Source organism: Centroberyx gerrardi, chromosome 16 (assembly GCF_048128805.1).
Source record: "Centroberyx gerrardi isolate f3 chromosome 16, fCenGer3.hap1.cur.20231027, whole genome shotgun sequence".
NCBI lineage: Eukaryota > Metazoa > Chordata > Actinopteri > Beryciformes > Berycidae > Centroberyx > Centroberyx gerrardi.
Window position 1 is genome coordinate 14,704,873 of NC_136012.1, and position 26,339 is coordinate 14,731,211.

The window sequence follows — 26,339 nt, forward strand, 5'->3', positions numbered from 1 at the left end:
TGTCAACTAGTTCCCTCTCTCAGCAGGCTTGCCCCCGTGAAATCAGACATAAATAAGTGTTCTCTCTCATCCTGCAGATATAAAAGAGAGGAGAGTGGGTTACTATGCACCCAACTACAGCACTTCTGTGACTCAAATGAAAGGTAGCAGAGGCTATAAAATCTAATGCCTCCACAAAAGAGCATTATATATTCATAGGCTCATCTGTTGGCTGAAATGGATCTCCTAGTCCACAATGAGACCATGGAACCACTGCTTTCTTTTTTTGACTCATTCTTCATTCATTCATCAAGTCCCAAGTAGCACTTTTCTGTAGCTTCATTTGCAGAGTTCCAGAGGAAGACGATTCGATCACATTTTGCGACTATTTTCCCAGTAGGGGCACTGGATTTTATTGTTTGCACCAGTGTGACCAAAAAAAACATGCAAAGTCTTTGAAATGTTTATTCATAATTTCTCCTAAGAAAAAAATACTAAAGCAATATTTTTTTATTTTCTAAAGCTATTAAAGAATGTAGGCAATTTCTGATAATTTAGAATGGCAGAGCTGTTGGCAATTCATTCAGAATTGCTGTCACTCTGTCCTTGTCTAAAACCCATTGGTCTCTCTTGGTAGGTAATCAAGTTCTTTGACGGTTTAATGACAGTAATATGGCCAGATCACACATTGAAGCTAGTATTTGGTGACTAGAGTTATAATTGCAGTTGTAGCGGTTTGACTCCTTTTTATACCGGGGTGCTGTCGGCACAAAGCCTGACGATATTCCATTGAAGATGTATGTCAAATGCCACAAGGGGTGCATTTATAAAAACCATACATTTCTCTAATGAACCCATGTAACACAGAAGGCAAAGCAGTTACCCACAATAGTAACCATAAGATAATGATGCACCACACCAGTAGGTAAGGTTAATTCACAGAATAGTTGTAATAACCAAGGATGTGAGTCATTTCAGTTCCATAATGAGTCTGTTTCTCAACAAAAACATAATCCACTCCATATTTCATTTCCATATGACCAAACCCAAAAAGGCAAAAAATGGTTTTACCCCCGGATTAACCGGAGTTGCATCTGGCTTGTCACTTGTCCATCAGTCAAGTCAAGACAGCAAAGCAGCGTACACAGACTGCTGCAATGTTGGCCCAATAATGCACTGAGGCAACACTCCATATGGCAATAGCTCCACATGCTTCAAGAATGAGACCATCGCAGACTGAATGCACATGATGAAGCATGATGATGCACACAATTCAGGACACACTCAACCACTTCCCTGCTGTAAGTTACCGCACCAAAATTGTCCTCATGTCATTGTTAAAAGGTATAGAGTAGGTTGGACTGAGACAGCGCGGGTGAATGAGCATAGTTGACTGGTTGAAAGCTGATAGCTGTGGACGGAGGTGTGTGCTTAGTGGGAGGCAGGGTGTTATTGATGGTGACTTATGGCTTAAGCCAGGAGGTTGACAAGCACAGCTAAAGACAGAAGATCGTTGAAACTTTAACGCCTTAATGATGCGCTATCTCAGGTAAATAATAATCTATCTTGGCCATGATTTAAGCTTAGAGAAACGTCCTGGTTTCATATCCGGCCTGCGACCTTTGTCGCACGTCATCCCCATCTCTCTCCCACTCTTTCCTGTCTATCTCTACTTTTAGCTATCCAATAAAAAAAGCATTATAATCAGCCATGGAGATATAATTTGCTTTTGCATTTGTGGAGAAGCATTTCCTGAAACTAATGCTCCAGGGACTTCTGTCAAATCTGCAAATCTGAACTATTGTAATTTCTGAGTGGAGTGCACACAAATGACCAAAGTGGTAAATCCAAAAAGAATATGGAAGCCGTGGCAACAACTAATGATAAAAGTGAAGTATTATGCTGTTGTTGGCACTCTATGTAAATGATAAGTACTGAAAAATACACGTTTTAGCTAATAAATTAATTGAAACATAAATTGCTCATTTCCTCCCCTCATTCTTTTGCTACAGCACACAGTAGGTCTATGCTGAATGACCCCCCCCCCCCCCCCTTGTAACTGAGGTACACTAAACAGTGAATTATAAACTAATGAAATAGTCTTTATGAATCAAAATATATTTCCTCATACTCACTCTGAACTATTCTGTGCAACTTGATGAACCCCACCACCACCCTCCCACTCTCCATTGGGATACATTGAACAATGCATTATAAAAGTTTTCATTATGCTATGAACTGCACAACCTGCCCAAGCACCAACCACCCCGCCCCACCATTCACTGGGGGACATTGAACATTTATGGATTAGGGAGAAATCTTAGATGTGAAGTGCAAATGAAATAGCATGCAATTTGTTTTATTGTATGTTTTGTATCAATTTTGTATCAATTGTTTCATTTTTAAAGATCTTTCATTTTACCTCTAGTTTTTGTTTAATTTGCATTTTGTGGTATAAACATGAAGAAAAATCAAAAGCTTCCCCGGCAGAAATAGCGTATCTTTGGCTACTGAGCCCCTACTCAAATTTCTCTAAGTTGTATTTTGTGAAGACAGACTACCCATGAGCAGAAGCTTAAGTGATGGGAAGACACAACATCCCCACCTGTACTGAACAGACGCTCAGAAGACCTAGATCTGTAATCCACTTCCACTCAAATGAGCTGCTGTGCATCAGCAGAGCAGAGGAGCAGCCCGCCGGATAAAGAAAAAAAAAAAACTGGCCCCACCAATGCTAAATTAGTCATCAAAATAATTAGACTATTCCCAGAGCAAAGGAAAAGTGTATGAACAAGCAACTCCCTCTCTCTTTCTCGCTCTCTCTATCGTGGCTGTGTGTGTGACAGGCAGCAACACCGGCAGACTGAGGAACTCCAAGTTCAATTCAGATAAGCCAGTCAAGTTATTTTCAGTTGAATATGTTTTCTCCACGATTATATGCATACTGTTAAAACATCCGAATAATATTGGAAAAAATAGAAAGAAACGAATATTGGTTTAAAATGCATTATTCATGCTTTTTCTGAATGCAGGATTTGGGAACATCCCTATTGCCTCCCTTGCTTCCCTATTGATCACACTGTTGCAGAGATTTGGCCTCCCATTAGCTAATGTCAATTGGTATGGTTATGTGTAAGTAAGTTTTCAGGTCTGTCATAAGGCAAAGGTTTTTTTTCTTGGCACTGTTTTTTTTCTTGGTACTTATTTTAGCACATTGCATTATAGTGCACTCTATACACCCTCGGAAGTACATTAGATGTTAGGGAGATCCTCATTAAGTTGTAACAGTATGATTGTACATCATACAGTACACTTTTATAGTTTTACACACTGGCATAAGGCCATTCTAAAGCATTGTTACGTCACCTAATACTAATCTGCATCCCCCAAAATGTCGTGTCAATGCTACATGCGTTGATATTTTAAAAACAAAGTCATTGAAATGGTAAAGACAAGCAGTCCCCAACTGAATTAAGCCATTCAGCCCACAGACACATGCAACCAAATCCATCTAATTCCCAGGCTTGCATATCATTAACTGGTTCAAGAAATCGTGAGTGGTTTCACAGTCCTTTTTGTCACATCCATTGCTTCATGTTAGAGATCTGGCCACCCTGAACGCTCTCCTGAAATTATAGACCAAAGTATCGTCTGTTGGCCTAAGGGCTCTGAAAATAAAGACAGTTTAGCCATCAAACTCTTCCCTCTAGGTTTCCCAACTGGCCTGTCACAGTCTGTCAAGTCAGCCCTCCCTCTTTCCTGCCAGACCTCTCTCTGCAGGCTTGGAGAGGGAGAGATCAGTGTACTACGATGACTTTTTAGCTTTTTTTTTCCTCCCTGTGTAATTTCCCCCTGACCTTCTCCTTACAGAAACAAATCATCGTGGACCCCCTGGCGTTCAGCGAAGAGCGCTTCCGTCCGTCCCTGGAGGAGCGCCTTGAGAGCATTATCAGCGGCGCTGCCCTAATGGCCGATTCTTCTTGCACACGCGATGACCGCAGGGAACGCATCGTGGCCGAGTGCAACTCTGTGCGCCAGGCTCTTCAGGACCTTCTGTCTGAGTATATGGGCAATGTAAGTACCTGAACTTTCGTATTCTCCCCCCTGACCACCACACCTCTGCCTACTTCTATCTGCACACCAGCTTCCCTACCTCAACATAGGGTACAGGTCTATTCCTAATTCACATCAGTTCTCCTTCTGTGCAGTTGCTTCATTTTTCTCTCCTTTCACCATCTGCTGAGATTTTTGGCTTTCAACACTGGGAACGAACCCCCCGTAACACTGGGTGTCAGACAGTAACTTAACAACACTAGTTGTCAGAACAGTCTGCCCAGCATTTGAATACAAGGTGAACATGGGTGCAATGACGGACATTGCTTCTATGCGCCAATTTGATTAGACTCAACACACTGCACTGACAACTGGCAAGGACGATTACTTAATCAATAAACCACGACAGGCTGTGATACATTGAAATTAAATTACAGGAAGTATGGTGTGTTATCTGTCCAACACACAGATAGTCAGCTTTTTGTTTAGTTGTTGCGTAAAGAGTTCCATTTGTAACTCAGGTCTGCTATAGATAGAGATAGAGGGTTTGGTTTACTTACTATAGTTTACTGCTTATTCATAATAATAATACCCATTTTAGTCGCTTCTTGTAAATGCTCAATGCTCAACACCACAGCTCATAATAAAATAAAACTGGAAAGGAAACATACAGATTTTGAGGTAAAGGCATTAAAATGCTTATTAATCAAGACTAAGTGTTTTGAAGGGCATCAAGGTGTCAGAATGCAAAAATAGCCAAAATAAAGCTTGTTCATCAAAACATTTTCCTTCGGGGGACCATGACCCCTGACCCCCCCCCACTTGGTTACCTTTTCTGTATGGATGGCAACTAAATTATGCTTGCGGGAAACACTGATGATGGATTTTATTACTTATGGTTTGACAAATGATAGGCTATTATGTTTTATATTGAAATCAACATCACATTTGGAGGGTAAGCGAAATAAGAGAGTAACTATCCAACAACAAAAATGCTTTCTTTTGTTTCTTTTGTACTGACTGAAGTTACTACTATGATTGATTGTTTGATTTTATTTGTCCGGGTTACCACCCAGACTAGCCCTTGTGTAAATAGTCCTTCTTCTGACACAAGCAAGTTGCATTATGGTTCATGACAAACTACTGTACAAGCAGACTGCAACTCCCTCCTTTTTTCCTGTTACTTCCATTTGATACAGAGCCAGGTCTGTTCTAATTAGCTATCTTACAATTCTATATTGTGAAAATGCCTTTTTCGTCTCTCAGGGTTACTGTTCTTCAAACCCATCTCTCTCCTCCCTTCTTATGTCCTCCTTGTATCATATGCATCCCTCTTCTTCTTTCCACCCTTTTATCCTCTGTTTCCACTCATTCTGCCCCTTGGGATGTCAACACAGCTGCCATTGCTAAGACAATCCTTTGGTGACCGTGAAGTTTTCTCCCCTGCCCTGTATGTTCATTATTATAGTCGTCTACTGAAAAACAGCCACCCCAACATGTACGCATAGTTACACAGCAATTTGAGATGTATCTTCCTAATACACATTTGTAATGCATTTATGAAGCCATTAAGGAACAGGAATTTCCTAGTCTCACACTAATTGTCCACAAAAGAAACTATTAATCATTAAATAGGCACCATTATTCTCTGAAAATGACAAATCTACAAAGTTTGTGTTTACTGTGTGATCAATCTCCATTGTATTTACTTGTTTTAAGGAAAGTGGGCATGCTGTGCTGAGGAAATGTGCTTTACCTCATCAATTGAACTGGCAAATGGCCAAGCCCTTCCTAAGCTTGTAAGGATGAACGCTTCCACTGAAGGAGACACTGGACCTAATGTCTTATTCTCAAAATTCCTAAAACATCTAGGTTCAGCATTACTTAACATTTTAAGTCCATGCCAGCTGATGGAGTTTAGTAAATCATCTGTTTTACATAACGCTGTTTTGTTGTCACTGTGTTTGAGAGCTTGGCCATATGGACATTGATGCACAGACTTTAACTCCTAGGCTTTCAAGGGAAAGTTTGCCTAACTCACTGGGTTTGTTTTCTACTTGATCAGAATTGATTTGTTTCCCATCGGTGCAAATGCACGCGCAATAACTGTAAAAATCTTGGTTAATCCTTTTAAATAAGCCAGTGGAATCATTTAAGCTGTCAGGGGGGTGCGAAAGGTAATGCATCCTGTTTCATTCTGGGTATTTCCATAATGAGAAGTTAGAATGTGCCTGCCACAGCTTCCCCCGAGGGATCCTGCCAGTAAAACACAGCTTGTTGTCTGAGGCAGGGGTTGGTGTTCAGGGAGGAGCAATGTACCTTGGCACTGTCACATTTCTCAGACATGCACTCTCTTGTCATTTTTTCCTGTTTTTCTGTCCCTCTACCATTCTGTATGTCTCTCACTCTGTGTTCCTCCTCACTCCGTTTCTCATTCAGATTCTCCTTTTCTCTGTTTGGCTACATCCGTGTTTAACCACCCTCCGACTCTCCTCCCTGTAATTTAACGGCGGAATTGCTTTTTTCGTTTGATGCCAGACAATGAAAGAGCCAGCCAGCCAGAGAAATTTTATTACTGTGGTAATGCCTTATTTCTTACCATCTATGCACTTAAAACTTTTTTCTATTTTCTGCTGTTGCTGGCTGGTTTTGGGGCATTTAAACATTTGAACCACACAGTTTGCCTATTTCATTTGTCAAGTGTTACCAATGGCCCTGTGGCTGTGGTGACAGTCTAGGTAGGGTTTGAAGAACAGATTTTGTGTCTGAAACAAATGAATGGCTCCACCAGAGTCACAGGTTTTCTTCAAATGCAAATGAAGCAAAATGGTTGTTTTTCTTGCTTGCCTCTGCATTACAGCACATTGTATGTCTTGAGTCCCTGGCCTTTGTTTTGTTTCCAGATTGACAGTTTTTATCCTTTGAATCAGTGCTAATGTCATGAGATTGGCATTCAAATTATACGTAGGACGGAGATAATTAGGGGACTCTTATTCTTTCTAGTAGATGTGGCCAATAGATGTAGTCTCACTGCATATCAATGTATAGACTTGTAACATTTTGAATGGTTATCTTGAATGGCATTTTTTTTATTAAATAGGACTTGGGAAGTGAGCACATATCCCAGCTTGGAAAGATAACTGTCACCGTTTGACCTTTTTAGAGTAAGGAACTGGTAGGTTTTCCATCCATAGCCTTGCAATAACCTGATCCTGAAGTTCATTGCTCACAAAATGAGTATGATTGCCCACAAAAGACATGTAATTTGACAGTGCACCACCTAGAAATAACCTTGCTACAGAGAATACATGATTTGCCAGTGACAGGCTGAATTATATGACATCATATGTCTGCTAAATTAACATGTCATTCTCTCTCAATATGGACCTGTCCATGCTCAGGCATTACAGCCATGGTTTGCCCTTATTGCTCATCCAGAACACTGCCAGTTTATTTTAAGGCATCCATGCATCGACTCAGGGTGGCTTCAAAACAAGTTTTCTACTTCACTGGGTCCCTCCATGCCACTCATGTAGCTCTACATGTCCGCAGAACTTAGAATTACAGTAGAACAGAGATCTCGGCACCCCAGCGATGGTGAGTGGACACGACAGGGATTTGGCTGCTCATTCGGTCAGATGAAGGAAACTGATGAGGGATATGATATGTCATTGTCCACCTCATGCATTTAATGCCCTAGTGTAGCCCCTCAGAGCTGTAGTTGACACGTGGTCATCATAGTGAGCTGGCTTGTGTCTCGACCTGGTGTCTTAAACCAATGGTAGACAGTGTGATAGGTAACCTGACTGTGTCTGTGATTAAGCTTGACAGACTAAACAAACCTCACATCAGCTTGATGTGGGTGCTCTCATGTTGAGGAACAGCCGCCACGATGTGATGAAAGACGTAATTCATGCAGGTCAGGAAATATCCATAAGCTTTCATGCAGGTAGACGAGATAGTGTAGGCCTATAGTTGACAGTGATTATGTATTGTGTGTTTAAGTGGCTTGATTGGAATGATTGGTCAGTACATTATCCTGATTTGTGGAGGGGGCAGTGTAGCTCCGCAAGACGGTATGCTGCCATTACAGCATATGGGTTTCACTCACAGCTGAGGCTGTTGGATGGACTCCTAACCCATTCTCTCCCTTCCCTTCTGCTTCTCCATTCCCTCTAGCTACTATTCATGCTTAACCCCCTTCTCCCTTTCTTTTTCTCCTCTTTTAAACTGCCTCACGCTTAGGGATGCACCGATACCGTTTTTTTACTGCCGATCCGATAACGATACCAGAATTTTGAGTATCAACCGATACGAGTACCGATCCAATATTGACCCCTTTTTTTCTTCTGTAATTACACAGCTGCATACAACATGTAAATAACATGGGAACAATAATTTTATTGTTAAAAAAAAGAAAAGCAGCAGGGCAAAAGAACTGACCAAAATAGGAATGACAGTTCCTAGGATATATAAAAGATTGCTGCAATATAGGGATACAGTGCAAAAAAACTCACAAAAGTGCAAAAGAGCAATAAACTGACCAGTGCATACTGCTACAAAACAATATTGAAACAACCATACAGCCTTTGCTTATATATTTTTTCCTCTTCTTTAGTGTGAATAACTGACAGAAAAAATACTGCTACACATAGGCTTTTTCTGGGCATAACATCCAGTGTGTGCCAAGTCTAGTCTAGTTTTAATCACTTAGGGACAAGAGGCAGGTTTTTCTTCAGAAACAGAAGCATCTCACCTCTCTCTGCTGTCAGCCTGTTCCTCCATTCACTGACAGTGTTGACAGTCACTGACGCTGACGCACGCACAGGTCGCGTCAGCGTCATCAGCGCGGTAGCATTAGCTTTAGCCCCCAGCTCCAAAAAGCTTCGTTTTGTGAAAACGGAAGACTTAATTGAAACCTTTATGGTGGCGTGTACGTGATACTAAGCCCAAGGACACTCGATGTAAGTTTGAGCTAAGGAGCAGGCGTTTGGAAGGCGTCGCCAGATGAAGTTCTTGGTAAAGTGAGTTGGATAAAGATCTTTGGGACGCTAGTAATGGCATAGCCATCTAGCATCCCTTTGTGGCTAAAATAATTCCCAACCGCTGACATGTTTACATCAGCACATTGCCTGCACGCTCGCTTTCTTTTTCCAGCTTCTTCACTCACTCGTGTCGCGTCACGTGCAAACTCAGGCATGTTTTACGGCAGGCAGCTACGCCCGTTTATTACTCCGGGGGCTCGAACTGATTGCTCTGGATCGGATCGGATTATAACGTTAGCTGCCACCGATGTCCGATCCAGCATTTTAGGCCAATATCGGCCCGATACCGATACCAAGTATCGGATCGGTGCATCCCTACTCACGCTACATCCTCTTAGTGATCCTTACCTCTCTGCTTGCCATCCATCTTTTTACTGAGTTTCAAGGATTTACACTTATTTGGTGATTCTGACACCCATGATAAAATGGTTCTCCTATGTATGTGTATTTCTTCACCCTTTTCAAAACCACCTTTATGTTCCAAAAAAAGCGACAATATTTAAGGGGTAACACTTGAGTTTATTTGGCATTATCTCAGAAGTGGTTTAATAGAGCCTGATGCCTTCTCTCCCTCTCAGCTGTCTTAGCGTGAAGCACAGGTGAAGTTTTACTGTGACTGTGAAGTGAATTGATCTTCGCTAACCCTCATCTTGAGTGCTGTGGAGTTTGCTAAGTGGCAATACTTTATAGCCTTGAATTAGTCTTGCAAGGTAGACGATCTTACAAGTTGATCACAGTGTGAGACATGTCTGGCCACCCTCTGATAGGAGGGTATGATTGAGACGAAAATCCTGATGCTGCTATCAGCTTTGGAGGTTGATCTTTGGGAGGGCTTCTGTTGGTGAAGCAAGCAACAGGCTCTGCAGTCATGCAGCAGAATTACAAACGGTAGTTATGGAGCATCATTGTTTTGTGTTGATACAACCACAACATCTGTCCAAGCAGAACTTGAAGTCTTAAGTGAATTAAAAGAACAACAAATGACTGCACGTATCCTTCTTGCAAAGAAGGTAAGCGTCACTGACTCACATGTCAACACTAGTTACAAGTTAGGCAGGCAGGAATTACAGGCTGGTCACTGGCTAACAACCTCAGTGGATAAACATTTACTATAATTCATTAAAAAAAAAAATATATATATATATATTACAGCAAGGAGTGATTTCCATGACAAAATGCTGAAACATGCATACATGTGGCACATTGATTGGCAAGGCGGCAATACCCTTGGTTGAAATTGTTGTCAGAGAGAGGCAGGCTGGCTTATGAGCCTTGCCTTGAGTGGCAAAGGCCTAAATGCACATAAAATGATGTTAGATTACTTTTGTAATCAAATGTTTGGTTTCTCCACTCTTGGAGATGGTGGAAATTGTGTACTGCATTATGATGATAATTTACCAAGACTAGAGCTGGTCTACTCAGCCAGTGACGGATGGGGGGGGGGGGGGGGGTGCTGTTTGCCTCAGCACTGCCACATAGCGTGACCTTAATTATTCCATATTGTCATGACAGTTTCACATGGCACATGTTGAGTCTAACCATTTCTGCCACATTTTATTAATAATGCATCTCAAGTTCGCAGCATCTGTCAGGGTTTTGTTGCACAGAACAGATTGATGCTAGGTTGCTTTGACATATTAAGCTACTGACATTTAAATTCCTTCAACTTGAAGTCATAATTATCTGTTGGATCTGGATGGAAATGACGTGCCTGACACCGTCATCTCATTGCAAAAAAATGGCAGTGGGACCTGTATTTGCCCATTTCTTTACACCTCTCTCCCCATGCATTTCTGCCCCCATATCTCAATATAGTCCTCCCACTGTGCTCTCTTTACCACTTCTCGTACACTTTACCTTCTCCCTGCTGAATCTTGTCTCCCGTTTTCTCTTTCTGTACAATCTCTTCCCCTCCCGCTTGTGTCCCACACTCTCGACAGCCCACTCTCCCCTCCTCTCACTCTGTCTTTTTGCCTTGGGCATCTAAAGTGAGTGGCAGAGTTTTGCTTTATCCCTGTTACTCAATGCTCACACAGTTGCCTCTCATTTGAAGTGTGTTTTAGCTTGAGTGGATCATCCACCTTGCCTACCTGGTACTGTTGCGAGTTATGTCTTGGCTAAGTCTAAGCCAACCAATTAAAAGATTAGTGTCAAGTTACAGCAACTGCAGACTATTGTCTCTCTGATGTGGATACCAGTGGGCATTTGACATGGCCTCTGATTTAGTTGTACTTGGACTACTTTATAAAAACATAACCTTAGTTACTAAGATGTCATGTCCATAGGTGAGATTATAGTCTAGGTCAAGGGCGAGGCAAGGAACAAGAGAATGTAGAGGAGTTGTTCAAAATTGATTTTTAATCATTGTGTACTTCTTGCCTGTGCTTGTGGAAGAAGTGGAGGAAGGTTCAAAGGGGATAGACCTAATGCGAGACCAACTTGAGAGCAGTTCAATTTATCTAGTTGTAATCTCATCTAAATGCATAATTAAAACAAATTACACCCCACACAATGTAACAGGGGAAAGATTTAGTGTCCCCAAGGCTTTGCGTATATTTACAGCCACCATAAAACACTGGTTTGTCAGTAACGGCCTGTCAGGCGGCTTTTCCCAGACCTGGCCCTTGATCTCTTGCTGTTGAAGTCTAGTCTTTTTGATTGGCTTTGCTGGCAGGTAGATCAGATGCGCTCCCCTTGCTACAACAGTTACACCGGCTAAGGAATGCTTTGGCTTCCAGATGTAGAAATTGAGTGATACCAAGACTGAAATAAACCTCTCCCCTTTTTTCGCAATCTTAAGGGTAAATGAACTGAACTCAAGGGAGGCTTGCTGCTTTTGTAAGCTTGTTTCTGCTGCTTTTAATATTGGGTGCATACATTGGCAAGTATGGCAACCTTTGTCTCTCCAGGTTAATGCATATGCATTGCTTCAGATGAATATTTAAAGATAACATGTCTGAGTCATCTCTCTCTTTCCTCGTGTGGTGTGAGGCACAATGTCTTGTCACAGGGATAGCCAGCCGCAATACTGATTAGTGAAGTATGCAATTTGCCTTGCAGCCAAACATGCTCTCTGTTTTTGCCCTGGCTCACTTAATTCCTCCTAAATTCCCTTTTGTGCACATAGGGCAGATGTGACGCTGCAGCACAGTTTCATTAGTCTTGCATCCCTCTTTGTTTTGAGTTGGAGTTTGTGTGTTATTCCTGAGGAGTGCAGAGAAGTAGTTTAGAAGGTCTCCGTTTTGCGTTGCTGTTTTTGTATTACTGCTGAGGAGTGCTAAGACGCAGCTTAGAAGGTCAAGTTAAAACTGAAAATTATTGAGATAACCCTTTGAATTGATCTGGTTTCACTATAACAGCTACGCAACTTGCTTGTGAATAACAGTATTTTCCATAAGTGTCGGCTGCTGGCCAGATCTAGTCTATTACGGACTCCTTTCCAGTCATCCATCTGGCTAGTTTTTTAACAGTAATCTTTGTTTTTAATATGGACAATTCTCCTGAATCTGATCACTGTATTGATATAAGGAGCCTTGTATTGGCACAGCAGACAGACATACAGTTGGTTTCACTTGCTTTTATTGCTATGGCAGTGCGATAGAATAGAGCCCCGGTTGCATCTCATCCAATCTGACAGCTGCATCAAACTAGCCAGCGATGGCCAGAATAAGACCGGACTCTAATGTTTTCTGAGAAAATAGTCTAGATGTTGTAATAAACAAGTCATAAAACTGACTAAAAGTACACTGAAAGTATTTATACATTTTTAGTGTAGTTATATTCCATTTCTGTTCTCAATTATTTACCTGTGCTCAATTCTCAACACCACAACTCATAGTTAATCTGGAAAGTAAACAATACAGTTTGTGAGTTAAACACAAATTAAGTGACTCAATAATTGAGATGTGCATTTTGATTGGAATCTAACCCTAACCCTGATTAGATATAAAGACAACAACATAGAGCATGGCCATAAAAAAAAAAAATCCCTGGGATTATGGAAAAAAAAATCCTTGGGATTATCCCTCTTTGGCTGGCTACTCAATGTGCTTGTAGGAAACACTGGAATGACACTGATCACATCAATGGCTACTTCTGTTTTTTTTTTTTTCCATTAAGGTCTCATGTCAAATCTTGTCGGTCATGAAAGGGTTGTTGGTGCGTTGCACTTTGAGGTGTAAATCCAACAGGGTAAATCCAGGAATCAACCACCTGATCCGTTATATCCCTGAAAATGAGATGTGTGTATGTGTGTATATATATATATATATATATATATATATATATAGCTGTGCCACAAGGAAATAAGGTTGTATAGTGAAAATGGTGCTAATATTCACACTATATAGCCTAAGCGTTGTTTTCCGTGTGGCATTTCAAAGCCCTCGGTAGTTATTGTTAATGGGCTTGACCTTATTGAAATTTACTGAGTTGTTGATGATATGCATGGCTGGGAAGGGTCGTTGAGCTACACTAGAGATTTATCTCCTGTCGCTCTGTCCTGCTTTGTCACTGTATGTTGGCTGGAAGTGGGAAGGAATGCACACAGCCAAGGAGAATAGGCAAAGGATCCAGGGATTTGTTTCATTTACATATGAGCCAGTCTCTTTCAAGTTGCTGGTGGCTTTCAATGGTTTGCCTGTTTGATCCGATATATTGGTTGTATATGAAGGAATGACATTCACTATTAGGCACCATTGATCCTTTTGATGTTTTAATTCCTGTTAAAAAAATATAGCTTTTTACATTGCTGACATTTACTTTCAGAGAGGTTTATCATGCACTAAGAGTAATGATTCCTGATTTCTCATATGGTACTGTAGGTCTGGGGTGTTTTTCTTCCCAGGTCTTGGTGGTAGAATTTTATGTATGCCAATCAGCTGTCAACATTAATAGTTCGTAGTGCTAGTAATAGTTCATAGTGCTATTAATGGCCATGCTATGCATGGCTTATTGACAAAAATATGCATTATTGCAATCAGTGCTCCATACTAATATAAAATGTCTGTTATAATCTGGGAAACAATAATAACATCTCATTTCATCAATCTGACTGGAAGCTGGGCCGTTTTAAAGGATAATTCCAGCCACAGTGAATGTTAAAACCATTTTTCAGTGTGTCCTTTCTCCTAAAAAAATGGATTTTTACATGCTGTTATCAGAGATGCACTTATTTCCCTACTCCTAGATGTCATTTACTTTCATTCAACTCCAAAGGATATCAAAACCATGATTATGAAATGGCTAACTAAATGCAGCAATGTGATTTTTTGTTTTTTCTAGGCCTTGTCTAATAAAGCATTAAAACCCACAACATTGTTTTGTGTATGTAAAGGATTTCCTATCCAAATACATGTCAACATTTCTGACTTAATATCCACATTTAGAAACCTCCCATTGGATAAACGGGGGAAGAGTAGGCGTGTCTATGACGTTAGGCGAAAATGTTAGCATTGGAACAAGGAAGCGGGCAAAACACTGTAGTGGCATGGCTGTATCATCGGAGCAATGTCGGATAATGAAAATAAAAAATGAAACATACCTCTCCAAATACTAATGTGACTAGCTCAGCCAGTTTCACCCAAAACTGCAATCCACAATCTTTGCTTACACTTTTATGTTTACATTGGAGGTCCCGCCTCCAGACTGCCATTCTCACCAATTGCTAATATCCTCTGTGATTACATCCCGCCACATTTCAAGCCCCTCAACTGAGCACGAGTTTGTCCACCTGAAAGTAGTTCATAGAAATTGATTAGAATAAGGTGCAGAGTAAGTTATTATTTTTTTCTTCGAAATGTAGATGCACAAATCACTCTGACCTAATGATAATTAAAATCTTGTTTCTTGTCTGCTGCGAGACCCATTCAAAATGGAGAAAATACAGGAAAAATCTATTAAACATCTGTGAAATCCCTTCAGCTACAGGTGGCCATAGAAACAACATAGGAATTTCATAATTGAGAAACGGCTCTCTGGAAAATGCGCTTAACAATCACCATAGCTGGAATTATCCTTTAAAACTGCAAAATAACATGAAAATCCTCATTTAATATGAACCACACTGTAAGCACATCTGTTATGGTTTCCTCTTGTTTATTCTCTTTTATGAATCACCTGTAGCCTATGAGCTGACCGTCAGGAACTGTTCAGGCAGCAGTACCCTTCAGCTGTTTTACATTCTTTTCAAGGATGCCTGCCAACATCTCAGACCTTTTCCACAGCAGCCAAAGAGAGGCTATTTTTAACTACAGCCTGATCTGGAGAATAAATTCATTGCTCATTGCTGTTGTGTAAGACAGTGGTTCAGCTAGTATGCAATGGCACATTGGTGTGCCTTGGAGTGAGCGCAGGTGCTCCCTGAAATTCTCTAATGATTTGTGTGATCATTAACTTCATTAGAATGCAACCAAATTGCATTTTTATTACACAGCCTTGCCGGGTTAATGAATTTTGAGTATTGTACAACATGTATATGCATATGCTTGCTGTACTTGCATTACTCTGTAAGAATTTTTGACCATTCCACATAGTCAATAACATACTCAATGTGGACATTTCAGTATCCTCCAGTACCCCAAAACATTCTGAGACGGTGATGAGATCTTAGGATGCACACTGGGGCTTTTGTGTAGTTGTTTGTCTGAGAATGTTCCCGCATTTACTTTGGTTGCTCACGTATAGATAATGCATTGATGTTTTGTTCACCTTGTGAACCCATTTCAAATCTCTATTTCCTGTTTGTCACAATGGAATATCCCCTGACATTTCACAAAGCCACACTGCTGTGCATTTTATCTTGGCTGAAATCTGACATTAAGGAGAAAGCCTGAAAGATCAAACGAGAAGGTGCGAAAAGAGGGACTGTGAGGATGATGGGAAAGCAACAGTTTTAGAGAGAGTAAGTTCATGAAGATCTGGTAAATCAGTCACTAACTCAGTGAAATAGTCAGTTAATTGAGACTGCAGGATCTTGTTCAAGCCGCCAAAATGCTCATTTGAGTCTGAATACATAATCACCTACATTGAATAGATTTGCAGACAGCAGGAAAAAGTTGAATGCAAGTTGTGGTTCATTGTGAAGATAAAAAGAAAAAGAAAAATCCTAATCTTTTTTTCTGCAGAGAATTTTGGATCTGGGAACAGGTCATTGTAATGCATGAAAGAATGATAAATACTGCTGGATTGCAGTACTCAGATTTTCCCTTGTCCTAGAATAGTTAAATTTGTATTAATGAACATTTACTGTTCTCCACTATAGCCAGAAGTCAGAGACAAGACTTTGTCCCATCTCCTCTAATATCACACTGATGTGTATCTCAATTGAGAAAGAATTGGAGAAGATAGGGAGGGGAAGTGAGGATGCCCAATAGGATTATCTGAGTATATTCATAATGTTAGGCTATCATAGAAATCATAGAGGGCATCATTTTACATCACAGTAATGATTTGTAGCACTCACCTATGGCCTGTGCTTGCAACCAAATCACTGTTGATGTTCTGTGCTGTCATGTTCCCCATACCATGCTCCATCTCATTCAATTTGTTGAAATGAATACTTGTAGTTACAAGGTACTTGTGAAAGACTGAACAACATCACAGCTAGGGCTCTGGCCAGTAAATTGGTTGGCCAAAACTGATGTATAAAATCCAGTGTCTTTGGAAGTGTCCTTTAAATTGCTACAAGTTAGACGATGTATTCTTTGATACTACAACTCTTCTTGTCCTTTTTGTTATCTACTTCTAGGATGTGCCTTTAGACATTGTTTTCCTTGTCCCCTTAAGGTGAGGTGGTCAGGTTGACTTAAAGCGACTCTGAAGGTCAATGATTGCTACAGTTGGCACGCCAGGCATGGACTGTGATATAAAGTGTCTCTGACAAAAGGTTATATAAAGAAAGATGGCAGAGTTCTCCATCGATTGGGGAAAAATGAAAGTAGCTTTATATTCATTTGTGGGGTAATTCACGTCTTCCAGAGCTTGGCGGATCCCTTGTTGCTAGTGCTCAGTACAAATGTCACCTCGGGTTTCTTGATGCGAAGTGAATAGATTTCAGCTTTGTTTTCAGCTTGGCTCATTGGCTCCACAATTGATATCTGAAGCACTGCCTGTGTTGGCTTTAGAACATTGTTTTGGTCAACACTTGGTCGGTGGTTGTTTTGTCTTGTCTTCATGTTCCACATGTTAATAATCGCCATGTTGGATCAATTTTCAGTCGCAATGGCCATACTTGAAGTACCACACTGCTTTGAAGAACGCATCTCAAATCCCATTCATTTAATTTGGACTTTATTTTGCGTAACTGTGAAAGTGTTGGAAAACCTATAACTTATCAAAGTACATGACATAAGGCCATTCCCCTCATTGATTAGTCAGGTAAGCAGCTGTTTTGAATTGGAATCGCATAATATTTCATCTTGAAAATGTTACTCCCATGCCAGTCTTGGACAGTTTGGTCTACATTATTGATCATTTACTACTTGCGTTGCCAGAGTAGTTTCAACTGCCCCAAATTTGTGATCTAACACTGATGTACAGCTCCATAGAAAATGAATTGGAAAAAGACTATGAAGGTAACTTTTGTACCATCTAGGATAGGTCCATAGCGCTACAATATTTTTGACTTCCTTTATATGTACTTTTAGAAAACACTTCTAGGTGTAGTAGTTCTAGGGCTGCAACAGTATCCACAATACTGCCATAGGTATTAAGATGATGTGATTTTAGGAAGTTGTAGAAAGTGACTGCTGTCACATCCATAACAGCTGCTTTTTATTTATTTTTTGTTTTGTTTTCCTTTTTGCAGGTAAATACTGAATGCTCCCACGTAATGTGAAATGATCATAATTACTTTGTTCTCTGTCCTTCTCCTATGTGCCATACTTTGCCAAGGCTACTTGCAGGTTGAGGCTTCTCAGCAAGTTGGCAATATACCTCTACAAAATAGGGGAATAGTTGGGCTGTGTTCAATTAAAGAGAATCTATAGATAATCTGGGTCTGAACCCTGAATGTTACCTCACATTTTGGCTTTGACCCAAATGGTGAGTTAGAACCTGCCAGTTTAGATGAAGCAGTATACCACAATTGAGGAAGTCAAAAGATCAAGCACGTCAAGACCAAGTCTTTGAGTGGGTGCTTTCAGACTGGGTCCTCGCTAGGCTGGCTAGTTTGTTTCGAAACAGTATGTTTACCTCCTTGTCATGGACGTTTGATGACTGTGAAAGTGAAATTGCGAACCGTTCCAAAACAAACAAGTGGGACTGGGTCTGCTGGCAGAGATGATGTGGGCTTGACTGCAACTGAGATGCATGTCGTTTCCCATCAGTCTGAAAGCAGTCGCACCGAGACCAGTGCCAGATATACATCAGAAATGTAAACATAGCCATATTTTGTTGTCTGTAACCACAGTGACTTCCTTCGTGTGCCTTTGTCTATTCACATGAACCCCTAAAAGAATGACCTTGCTCTCCCCTCGCCATGTCTCAGCCTACAGAGGGTTAAGCAGAGTGATTTCCTCAGACTGAGTTCACCATAGAAATCCATTATGAAAATCGACTACTAGCAATCCTATATTAGTGAAGTGACCCTGTGCCCAGCCCATAGGTGGGATTGCAGTGGGATAGTGAAGCTGGATCATTCTTTTGGTTTTTGGCTAATCATAAGCATGCAACTCTGCAAGGAAATCAAACAATAGAGAGCCTAAGTCCCTCCCCTTCCGCTGTCCTCCATGGGACCTTATTTCGGAAAAAATATGTATGGCAGTCAACGGTGAGAGACAAATAATTGTTTGATCCCGTTTAAATTATGCCATGAATTACACATATGATGTTTTGTCAATTTAAAAGATAATTTTGCAAGTCAAGAAAGTCGCAGTTTGTCGTAAAACAGTAAAGTAACGTTTAGTTTCGTGTGAAACAGCTCAGTGAACTACATCTCTCGTCTCACACAATATACGTCACCAACACCAACATGGAACGAAACATACGAAACACACAGGCATCGGATTAACGTTAGCCCCCACTGTACTAAAACTATCCTAAACCAGTTTAGGATAGTTTAGTTTACTGTCTACCTTCCAGGTTGTGTATAATACTACTGCTATCTGAGAGGGACTTGGCTTCAGCGGCTCTGGGTAGCTTGTGGAGAGAGAAAGTTATGACGTCACTTACGCGACTTTGGGTGTGTAGTCTTTCTAATTACGTATTTTCACAGTCTTATACTTCAACAGTTTTACAACAAACTGCGACTTTCTTGACTTGCAAAATTATCTTTTAAATTGACAAAACATCATATGTGTAATTCATTGCACAATTCAAACGGGATCAAACAATTATTTGTCTCTCGCCGTTGACTACCGTACATATTTTTTCCGAAATAAGGTCCCATGGTGGTCCACCGGAAGGGCAGGGACTTAGGCTCTCTATAGTCTAAATGTTGGTGATTATCTGTGAATATGAACTTTTTATTGTCTATTTAAAGCAGATTTTCTTTTTTTAGACTCCCTCTTCCCCTTTTATCGGAGGACGATTGAAGATTCAGTTTCACAGTTTTGCCTACCATGGTGTGGGCTCAGGCTGAATGCATGGCAAGCACTTAAAAAGGAGAGGAAGCTGTGGGTGGAAAAGAAGTTGTCCTTTTTTTTATTTTTTTTTATTTTTTTAGGTTCAGCAGACATTACGTTAAAACAAGTACCTAGGGCTGCAGCTATCGATTATTTTAGTAATCGAGTATTCTACCGATTATTCCATTGATTAATCGAGTAATCGGATAAGAAATACTTTTGCTTTATTAAAGAGCAATAGTAAATATACAAAAGAGAAAAGCTGTCCGCACGAAGCTGTCCATACGACACTGTGATTTACTGAAAACGAGGTGAAATAATTATTATTGATATTTATTACTAGGCCTAAATATCATACAAGTTCATAAGACTGGCTAATGTACATTTATTTACTATGTTGAAGGGTTGCCCTACACCTGCTGACCCTACTCACTGCAATCAAACTAAACTGAATATACCTGCTGTATTGGACTGGTGCATTTTAGGCTCCAATTGCTACTTACACCACCTGATATTTTGCTTTCTGGGGTATTTTATGCATCACTGTGAGGGGAGTAGGTGTGTGTGTGTGTGTGTGTGTGTGTGTGTGTGCGTGTGTGCGTGTGTGTATGTGTGTGTGACTATCATAATAATAACATGAATGAAGCTCAGGCTTTCACAAATTGACTGCAGCATTTTATTTTCTGTGGTTATTTTCTTGAGCAAAACTTAGCTAACTTAGGGACATCATAACTAGCCACCATATTGATTTACGTTCTTAACTAGCCATTACATATAGCCATAATTAACGTGCATTCTTTACTAGCCTTCATCTCATCCCGTTTTAATATTAAGTGCTGACTCCGCCCACCCGGGCCAGTTTTGGCGTACGCCGGTAGCAATTACAAGTGGACCATATCCTACAGTCCCTGCTCTCAGCGGAGGGAGGGAGCTACGCTGTGTGTGGGAAGCGCTGTGACCGTCAGACCTCTCTGGATTAGACAAGCAAGTAGAGAAAACCGGCATCAGCCGAACCAATTTATTGCCAAATGCTTTGGGATTCAACACATTAACATTGCTTCCCATGGTCAGAAAAAGTCGGCAGATTTGATGCTAGTCGCTTTTGAGAAATAAAGTCGCCAGGGGGGTCTGAAAAGTCGCTAAGTCTAGCGACAAAGTCGCCAAGTTGGCAACACTGGATCCGAAACTTTGGACACTTTCTGTCGTTTTCTCTGGCCTGTCTCTTCTCTTCGCCCCTCGCTATTTTCTCTCTCTTTCTCCAGCGCGTTGTGCAACAGTAATAATCATCCGTGCGAAACACTGAGTGTGTATATAGTTATATGGATTAAACGAAGCTTCGATGCAAAGAATTTGCATCGATGATTTTTAGTAATTGAGTTACTTGAGTTTCTCGAGGAATCGTTTCAGCCCTACAAGTACCCACTCCCATGCATTGACTGCCAGTAATTCGGCAAATCGCACAGCCAAGTTACTCTGTTACCATAGTGAGGACAATTCTATAATAGTTACAGCTGTATTAAGTTTAGTTATTTTCCCATTAATTGTCAGTAGAGCAGCTCTAGAAGGGACATTGGTATGAAATCATGGATTAGAGCCGTGACTGTGTGGTTTCTGCTTTTTCATGAGGCTTGTTTATGTTCACAAATACCACTACCCTAGAACAGAGGAATCAACATGAATTTTTATGGTGAATGTTTTCCCCCCTTAATGGCTGTTTCCTATAAGTCAAATACACTATTGTTCTCCTCCTGTTGGCACAAAGATGGTTGAAAGTGACATAATAGCAGGATTAGAATCTATAGTCGGTTATTTTGTGTGTGAGGGTGTTTTTACCCAGAGAATTACATTGGCGGTGGTGAGATGGGCTCACTGAATTGATCTGTGATGAATGTATGATACCTCACTGGGAGGCAAGTCGCAGCTATATATGTTTCAACATGCACTCACAGGTGCACACATATAGCTGTAGCAAGTGCCTTTGCGCTCAACAGATGTGCAGTTTTCCAATATGACTGACCTAGGCAACAGGAAACTGTGTTCACAAGGCGGGAATTAAATGACACAGGAAAAAAGGGGTTGCTTGACTTTCATCATTGTATTAAACAAATACACCACTGAAAATACATTAAGCAAATTCCCATTATCTCCTCACAATATATTGCCTCCCCAGTGCCTGATTGGAGTGGGAGTTTTTTTGGAACCAGTGTAGAGTATGTTTACCGCATACTCAACGTGTAACATATGCATTTGATGTAGAGGTGTTATATAGACATTTCAGTCCAGATTGCTTAATCAACAGGGACAAACAGATGACAATATAACATGGCAGTATTCATTAGGATCTTGGAGAACAGTAATTCCATAAAAATATCCATCTGCCTATGACATTTATTTAATTGCTGTTAAATGTGAGGGCAGGGGGCATTTTCGCCTTTATTCAAGAGTTCAAAGTAGAGATAGACAAGAAAGATTGGGAGAGAGAGGGGGGTGACATGCGACAAAGGTCCCGGGTCAGATTCGAATCCATGACTTCGCATTTACATGGCCATCTAAGCCACTAAGCTACCAGGAGGTCTCGAGAAACAATTATTTTACTTTTGATTCCACAGATAACTCTTGCCTTAAGGCAAGACTAGGTATGATTTAAGCTGTTGCCTTTGAAACTGGTAAGAGATATTGAATCTTCATATCCTTTGACATTCTTAGATGTTATTGAACAGCCAATATGATATTCTCTCGGAAACAACCAAGTTTGTTTCCGGTCTTGGAGGAAACCCTTCATAACTGGGTTAGGGTTAGGGTCTGATTAGGCCTACAATGTCTAAATTGTGGACTCAATAGTTCAGAGGTGAATGTCAAATGAAACAGGCCGTATACATGTATGTTCTGCTTAGAGACGTATACAATAAAAGGGAATGTAACTGAAGTAAATACTAGTGTTTCTAATCATGAAGTCTAATGATGTATTTAGAGGTATTAAGCAATCAAGTGGTGGGAAAATAATAAAAACCCTGATGCACTGGATGAAATCATGATGGGTTTTCTAATTGAATCATAACCCTATGAATGTAAAACCTCTTCTCATTCTTACACCTAATATTGGTTGTACATGTGAATTAGACACCAGATATTGTTAGCATGACTGAATAAGATGACACAGTGCCCATTCCATAAAAGTCAAGAAATTGAATTAAGTAAAAATTTCGATGCAAGAAATGATTTCCTTATCCATAAATAAGGTTAGGCCAGGATACTCAAACTCAAAAACCAACAAAAAATGGAATTGAAATGGTGTATTACCTTCTGACCTGCAGTGATTTATCTATTAACTTATTCTCTTGTCACAACTACATGGCTCTCTCTTTGTAATGTCTGTTCCTGGTCTTTTGTGAGTGCCCGATTTAGTAATATTCAAGCCAAGTAATTTAGGAGTGATTTCATTTTGTAATTACTCAGCACTTTAGAGTTGAAGTGCAGTCTTAATGTATGCATGAAGGGAAATCTTGCCAATAATTCAAGGATCTAATGGTGATGTTTAGTAAAAGCTTTTGGTGTAGTTTTTTTGGGTTCATATTTTCAGTGAGTTTTAAACATCTTTATAATTTATATTGTTTTATTTTATTTTTAAACCTTGAGTGAAGTTTCCCGAATGTATTTGTCAGATTTTCAAATATCTACTTCCAATATATAATTTTTAAATTAAGTTTGGTCGCTTAGTATAATGGCTGTAGAAAAATTTGTTTGTTCTATGTTGTTCTGTGTTTATTCTGTGTCCCCAGGTATGATTCCCCATGAATTGTACAGGACTTGAATTTAAATTATGGTAATACAGCCATATCCTAATGCATACAGATAAATGCCAGCAAAAAATATAGACTACAAAATGCAGCATGTGGTTCCAGACGGTCCTAGAAAAAGCCAGTTGGCTTGTCTTTCATTAACCATTTTGAGACTTTAAGCCATCAACAGGAGTAATATTTACTAATGCTCCTGTCAGAGTCTTGCATCCACCACTCATTTATAGTATTGCGCATGGATGCGCAGAGCATGTGGTGCTTTTGTTTAGTTCATTTTTTCTTTGTTTTAACAAATCTGTCCCTTAGGTATTTTTCCACTTTCTGCTGCATTCTTCCATATTGGGTTTCAGATGATTCCTTGCCAGGAATCATCGTCAAATTATTTTGTAATCGCTAGAAGATGCTGGTACAGGTGAATTTGCTTCGCAGATCTCTTCAAATTAGTCAATCTTGGATCCAGCCTCACTTAGACAAGCCAATAAACCTATGTGGAGCATCTGCAGCTAATGGCACATAGTTACATTTTCCTAGATGTGCATAGTGTGTCTGCAGACCCTTTCTGCAACCTTCTGTGGGCGCCAAACACACCCTGTGCGGCTATGCAACCACCATTACTGTTCAAGAATAAATTAACCATAAGGGATCTATTAACAAGGGTCCAACTTTGAGGAAAGCTTATTTTTATGAACAGGGTGTTTTTGGTTCTACACGATCTTTGGTCATGATTTGTTTAAGTCCCTACTTCCTTCGCAAAATGTCAGCATTCATAAGGCAATTCAATAAATTTACAAGTGTTGTTCCACTTTTGAATATTCCTGGTGTTTTAATCACTCACCAGTTGTAAGGTGCAGAGAAGAGTCACATGTTCAGTCAGTGGTGTGCTTAACTTGTGGTCAAATCTCTCATCTCTCTCACACAAGTCATTATTATTCCGCCATGCATCTAAAAGGATGGGAAATGTAGGCTGCAATGCATAATGAAACAACGACAAATCAAAGTCACTTTTAAATGGCCTCAACTTTTGATTCATTTTTGCGACAAACTATTTATTCCTTCTGGCTCCGACATCGATAATGTTGGATCAGAACAAATTTTCCTGTAATCATTTAATGCTGCAATAGTGCTACTTTGACAGCCATTATCAAGGGGGAGCCACAGGGAGTCAAATATGGTAATGGTGACGTCTCATAGCTTAGAAATTGGCACATAACCTAGAAGGGTTTTTGCTTTGTTTGCTTGAATTTAAAATGCACTAAGACAATGAATTGCAGTTGCACCAAATTTTATTTTCAGGTCACACAATTCAAATCTGGTTCACATTTGCAACCCAAATGATTGCATTTTAGAGCCCTGTCAATAGAATGACCTCACAGTGTTCCCAATATGCTGTCAATTACTGTCATTTACCATTTGGGTAAAGTCTGCCTCATTGTATTGACTGTTGGCGTCATCTATTTAGATGCCAGGTTTTTCTGTGATCTCTTTCAAGCTGATATGTTGATTTCCTAGCGGCAGTGTTTTGAGATTGGGGGACAGTGTGGGAGAGTAGTTATTTTACAGATCAAATTGGCTAGAAGAATATTGTTGAAGGAATGTCAACCCAAATGGAGCAATTTTCCGCTTCACCATGCATAGTGCTGTGATTGACACAGTGGCAGTTCAGGTTGTTGCTAGGCAGTGGGATGACACCCCACAACATCAGCTCCTGCATTTAAGACGTATGGTATTTTGACTCTTATGTCCTGAGTTAGGGCAAAATGCAAGAATAATGTCTTTCTCTCAAGTAATTGATAATGGAACAAGAGCTGATTTAGATTCATTTTTATCACACAAACTAAATCCAATCTGTGATCTCATACTCCTTTCCTAGTGACTTAATTGGGCATGTCATACAGGAGAAACACTCTTTTTGGAAATTGTCGAGATTGGTGTTCCAGAAATAGCTGACTTGCTGCTGTCAAGACAAATATTACCCATTGATTATTAAATGCTCAGTGGTTAGCAAGGTTTTGCTTCTGGTTCAGAGTTGACACCTGTGACAGATTGCACAGTAGAAGATGGATGCAGCCTGCCAAACCTGGCACACTCTCCTCCTCACACTCTCAGTAGGAGTCCAGTAAATAGCTGATGGACCAGGACTTTGCTTTTGTTGCCAGTATTTGGAGACGCTCACCCTTCAGGAGTCTTCACAGGTGTCCTTTCTTTAGCTGTACAGTGTTTTGCGAAGACTGCATTCCTAGCTTCTTTCACTCTTAGCCACCCCTTCTGATTCTCAGCTTGACAGGGGATGGGGCGACATTTTCTCTTCTCAGCGTGTACTCTACAGAAGTTCAGGATCAGTCAATCTCTAACAGTTGCTGCTCTGGGGTTCTGCTGTCACCACCAGTATTAAGGCTTTCCCCCCCACTTCTCAATGTTAATACTTGAAGAAGAGCAAAATTTCTTCTTGAAAAGTTTTAACAAGTACCCAAGGAAATAATATTACTTGGATCTATCTTTCCTTGTTCATACACGTTAGAGGTACTTAGTAGTTCTTAGTAAGGCTGGGTATTGCCAGTGACCTCACTGAATGACTTGATTTTGATTATGTAAGCATTTTATATGACTGAAATTGGCAGTAAATTAGGCAAATTAAATATGTGTGCTAGTGCTTTGTAGGTGGGGGGGGTATGCATGATTGGAGTGAAATTAAGTTGACTTTAAAAACTCCACCTTCTAACACGAAAGTGCCATGGTAGCACCGTGTTGTTGTAACCAAGAATCGCTTAACAAAATATTTAATTCATGCGTTGACTTAGCTGCTACAGTTAGGAAATCACTGAGCCACTTCCTGGTATGTGTATATACTGCACACCAACCTAGAGGTGGGACTAATAGTGTATAGCCTGGTGTACGAGCGCACA

At 40.3% G+C, this 26,339-nt stretch overlaps 1 protein-coding gene across 1 annotated transcript in view; it reads left to right on the forward strand.

Moving 5' to 3' along the window:
- ctnna1 (catenin (cadherin-associated protein), alpha 1) overlaps positions 1-26,339 on the forward strand; it is a 111,635-nt gene that overhangs the window by 20,606 nt on the left and 64,690 nt on the right. Inside the window, exon 7 of the mRNA XM_071916457.2 lies at positions 3,850-4,053. Within this exon, the coding sequence (XP_071772558.1) occupies positions 3,850-4,053 (204 nt within the window). The remainder of the gene's footprint in view (positions 1-3,849; positions 4,054-26,339) is intronic.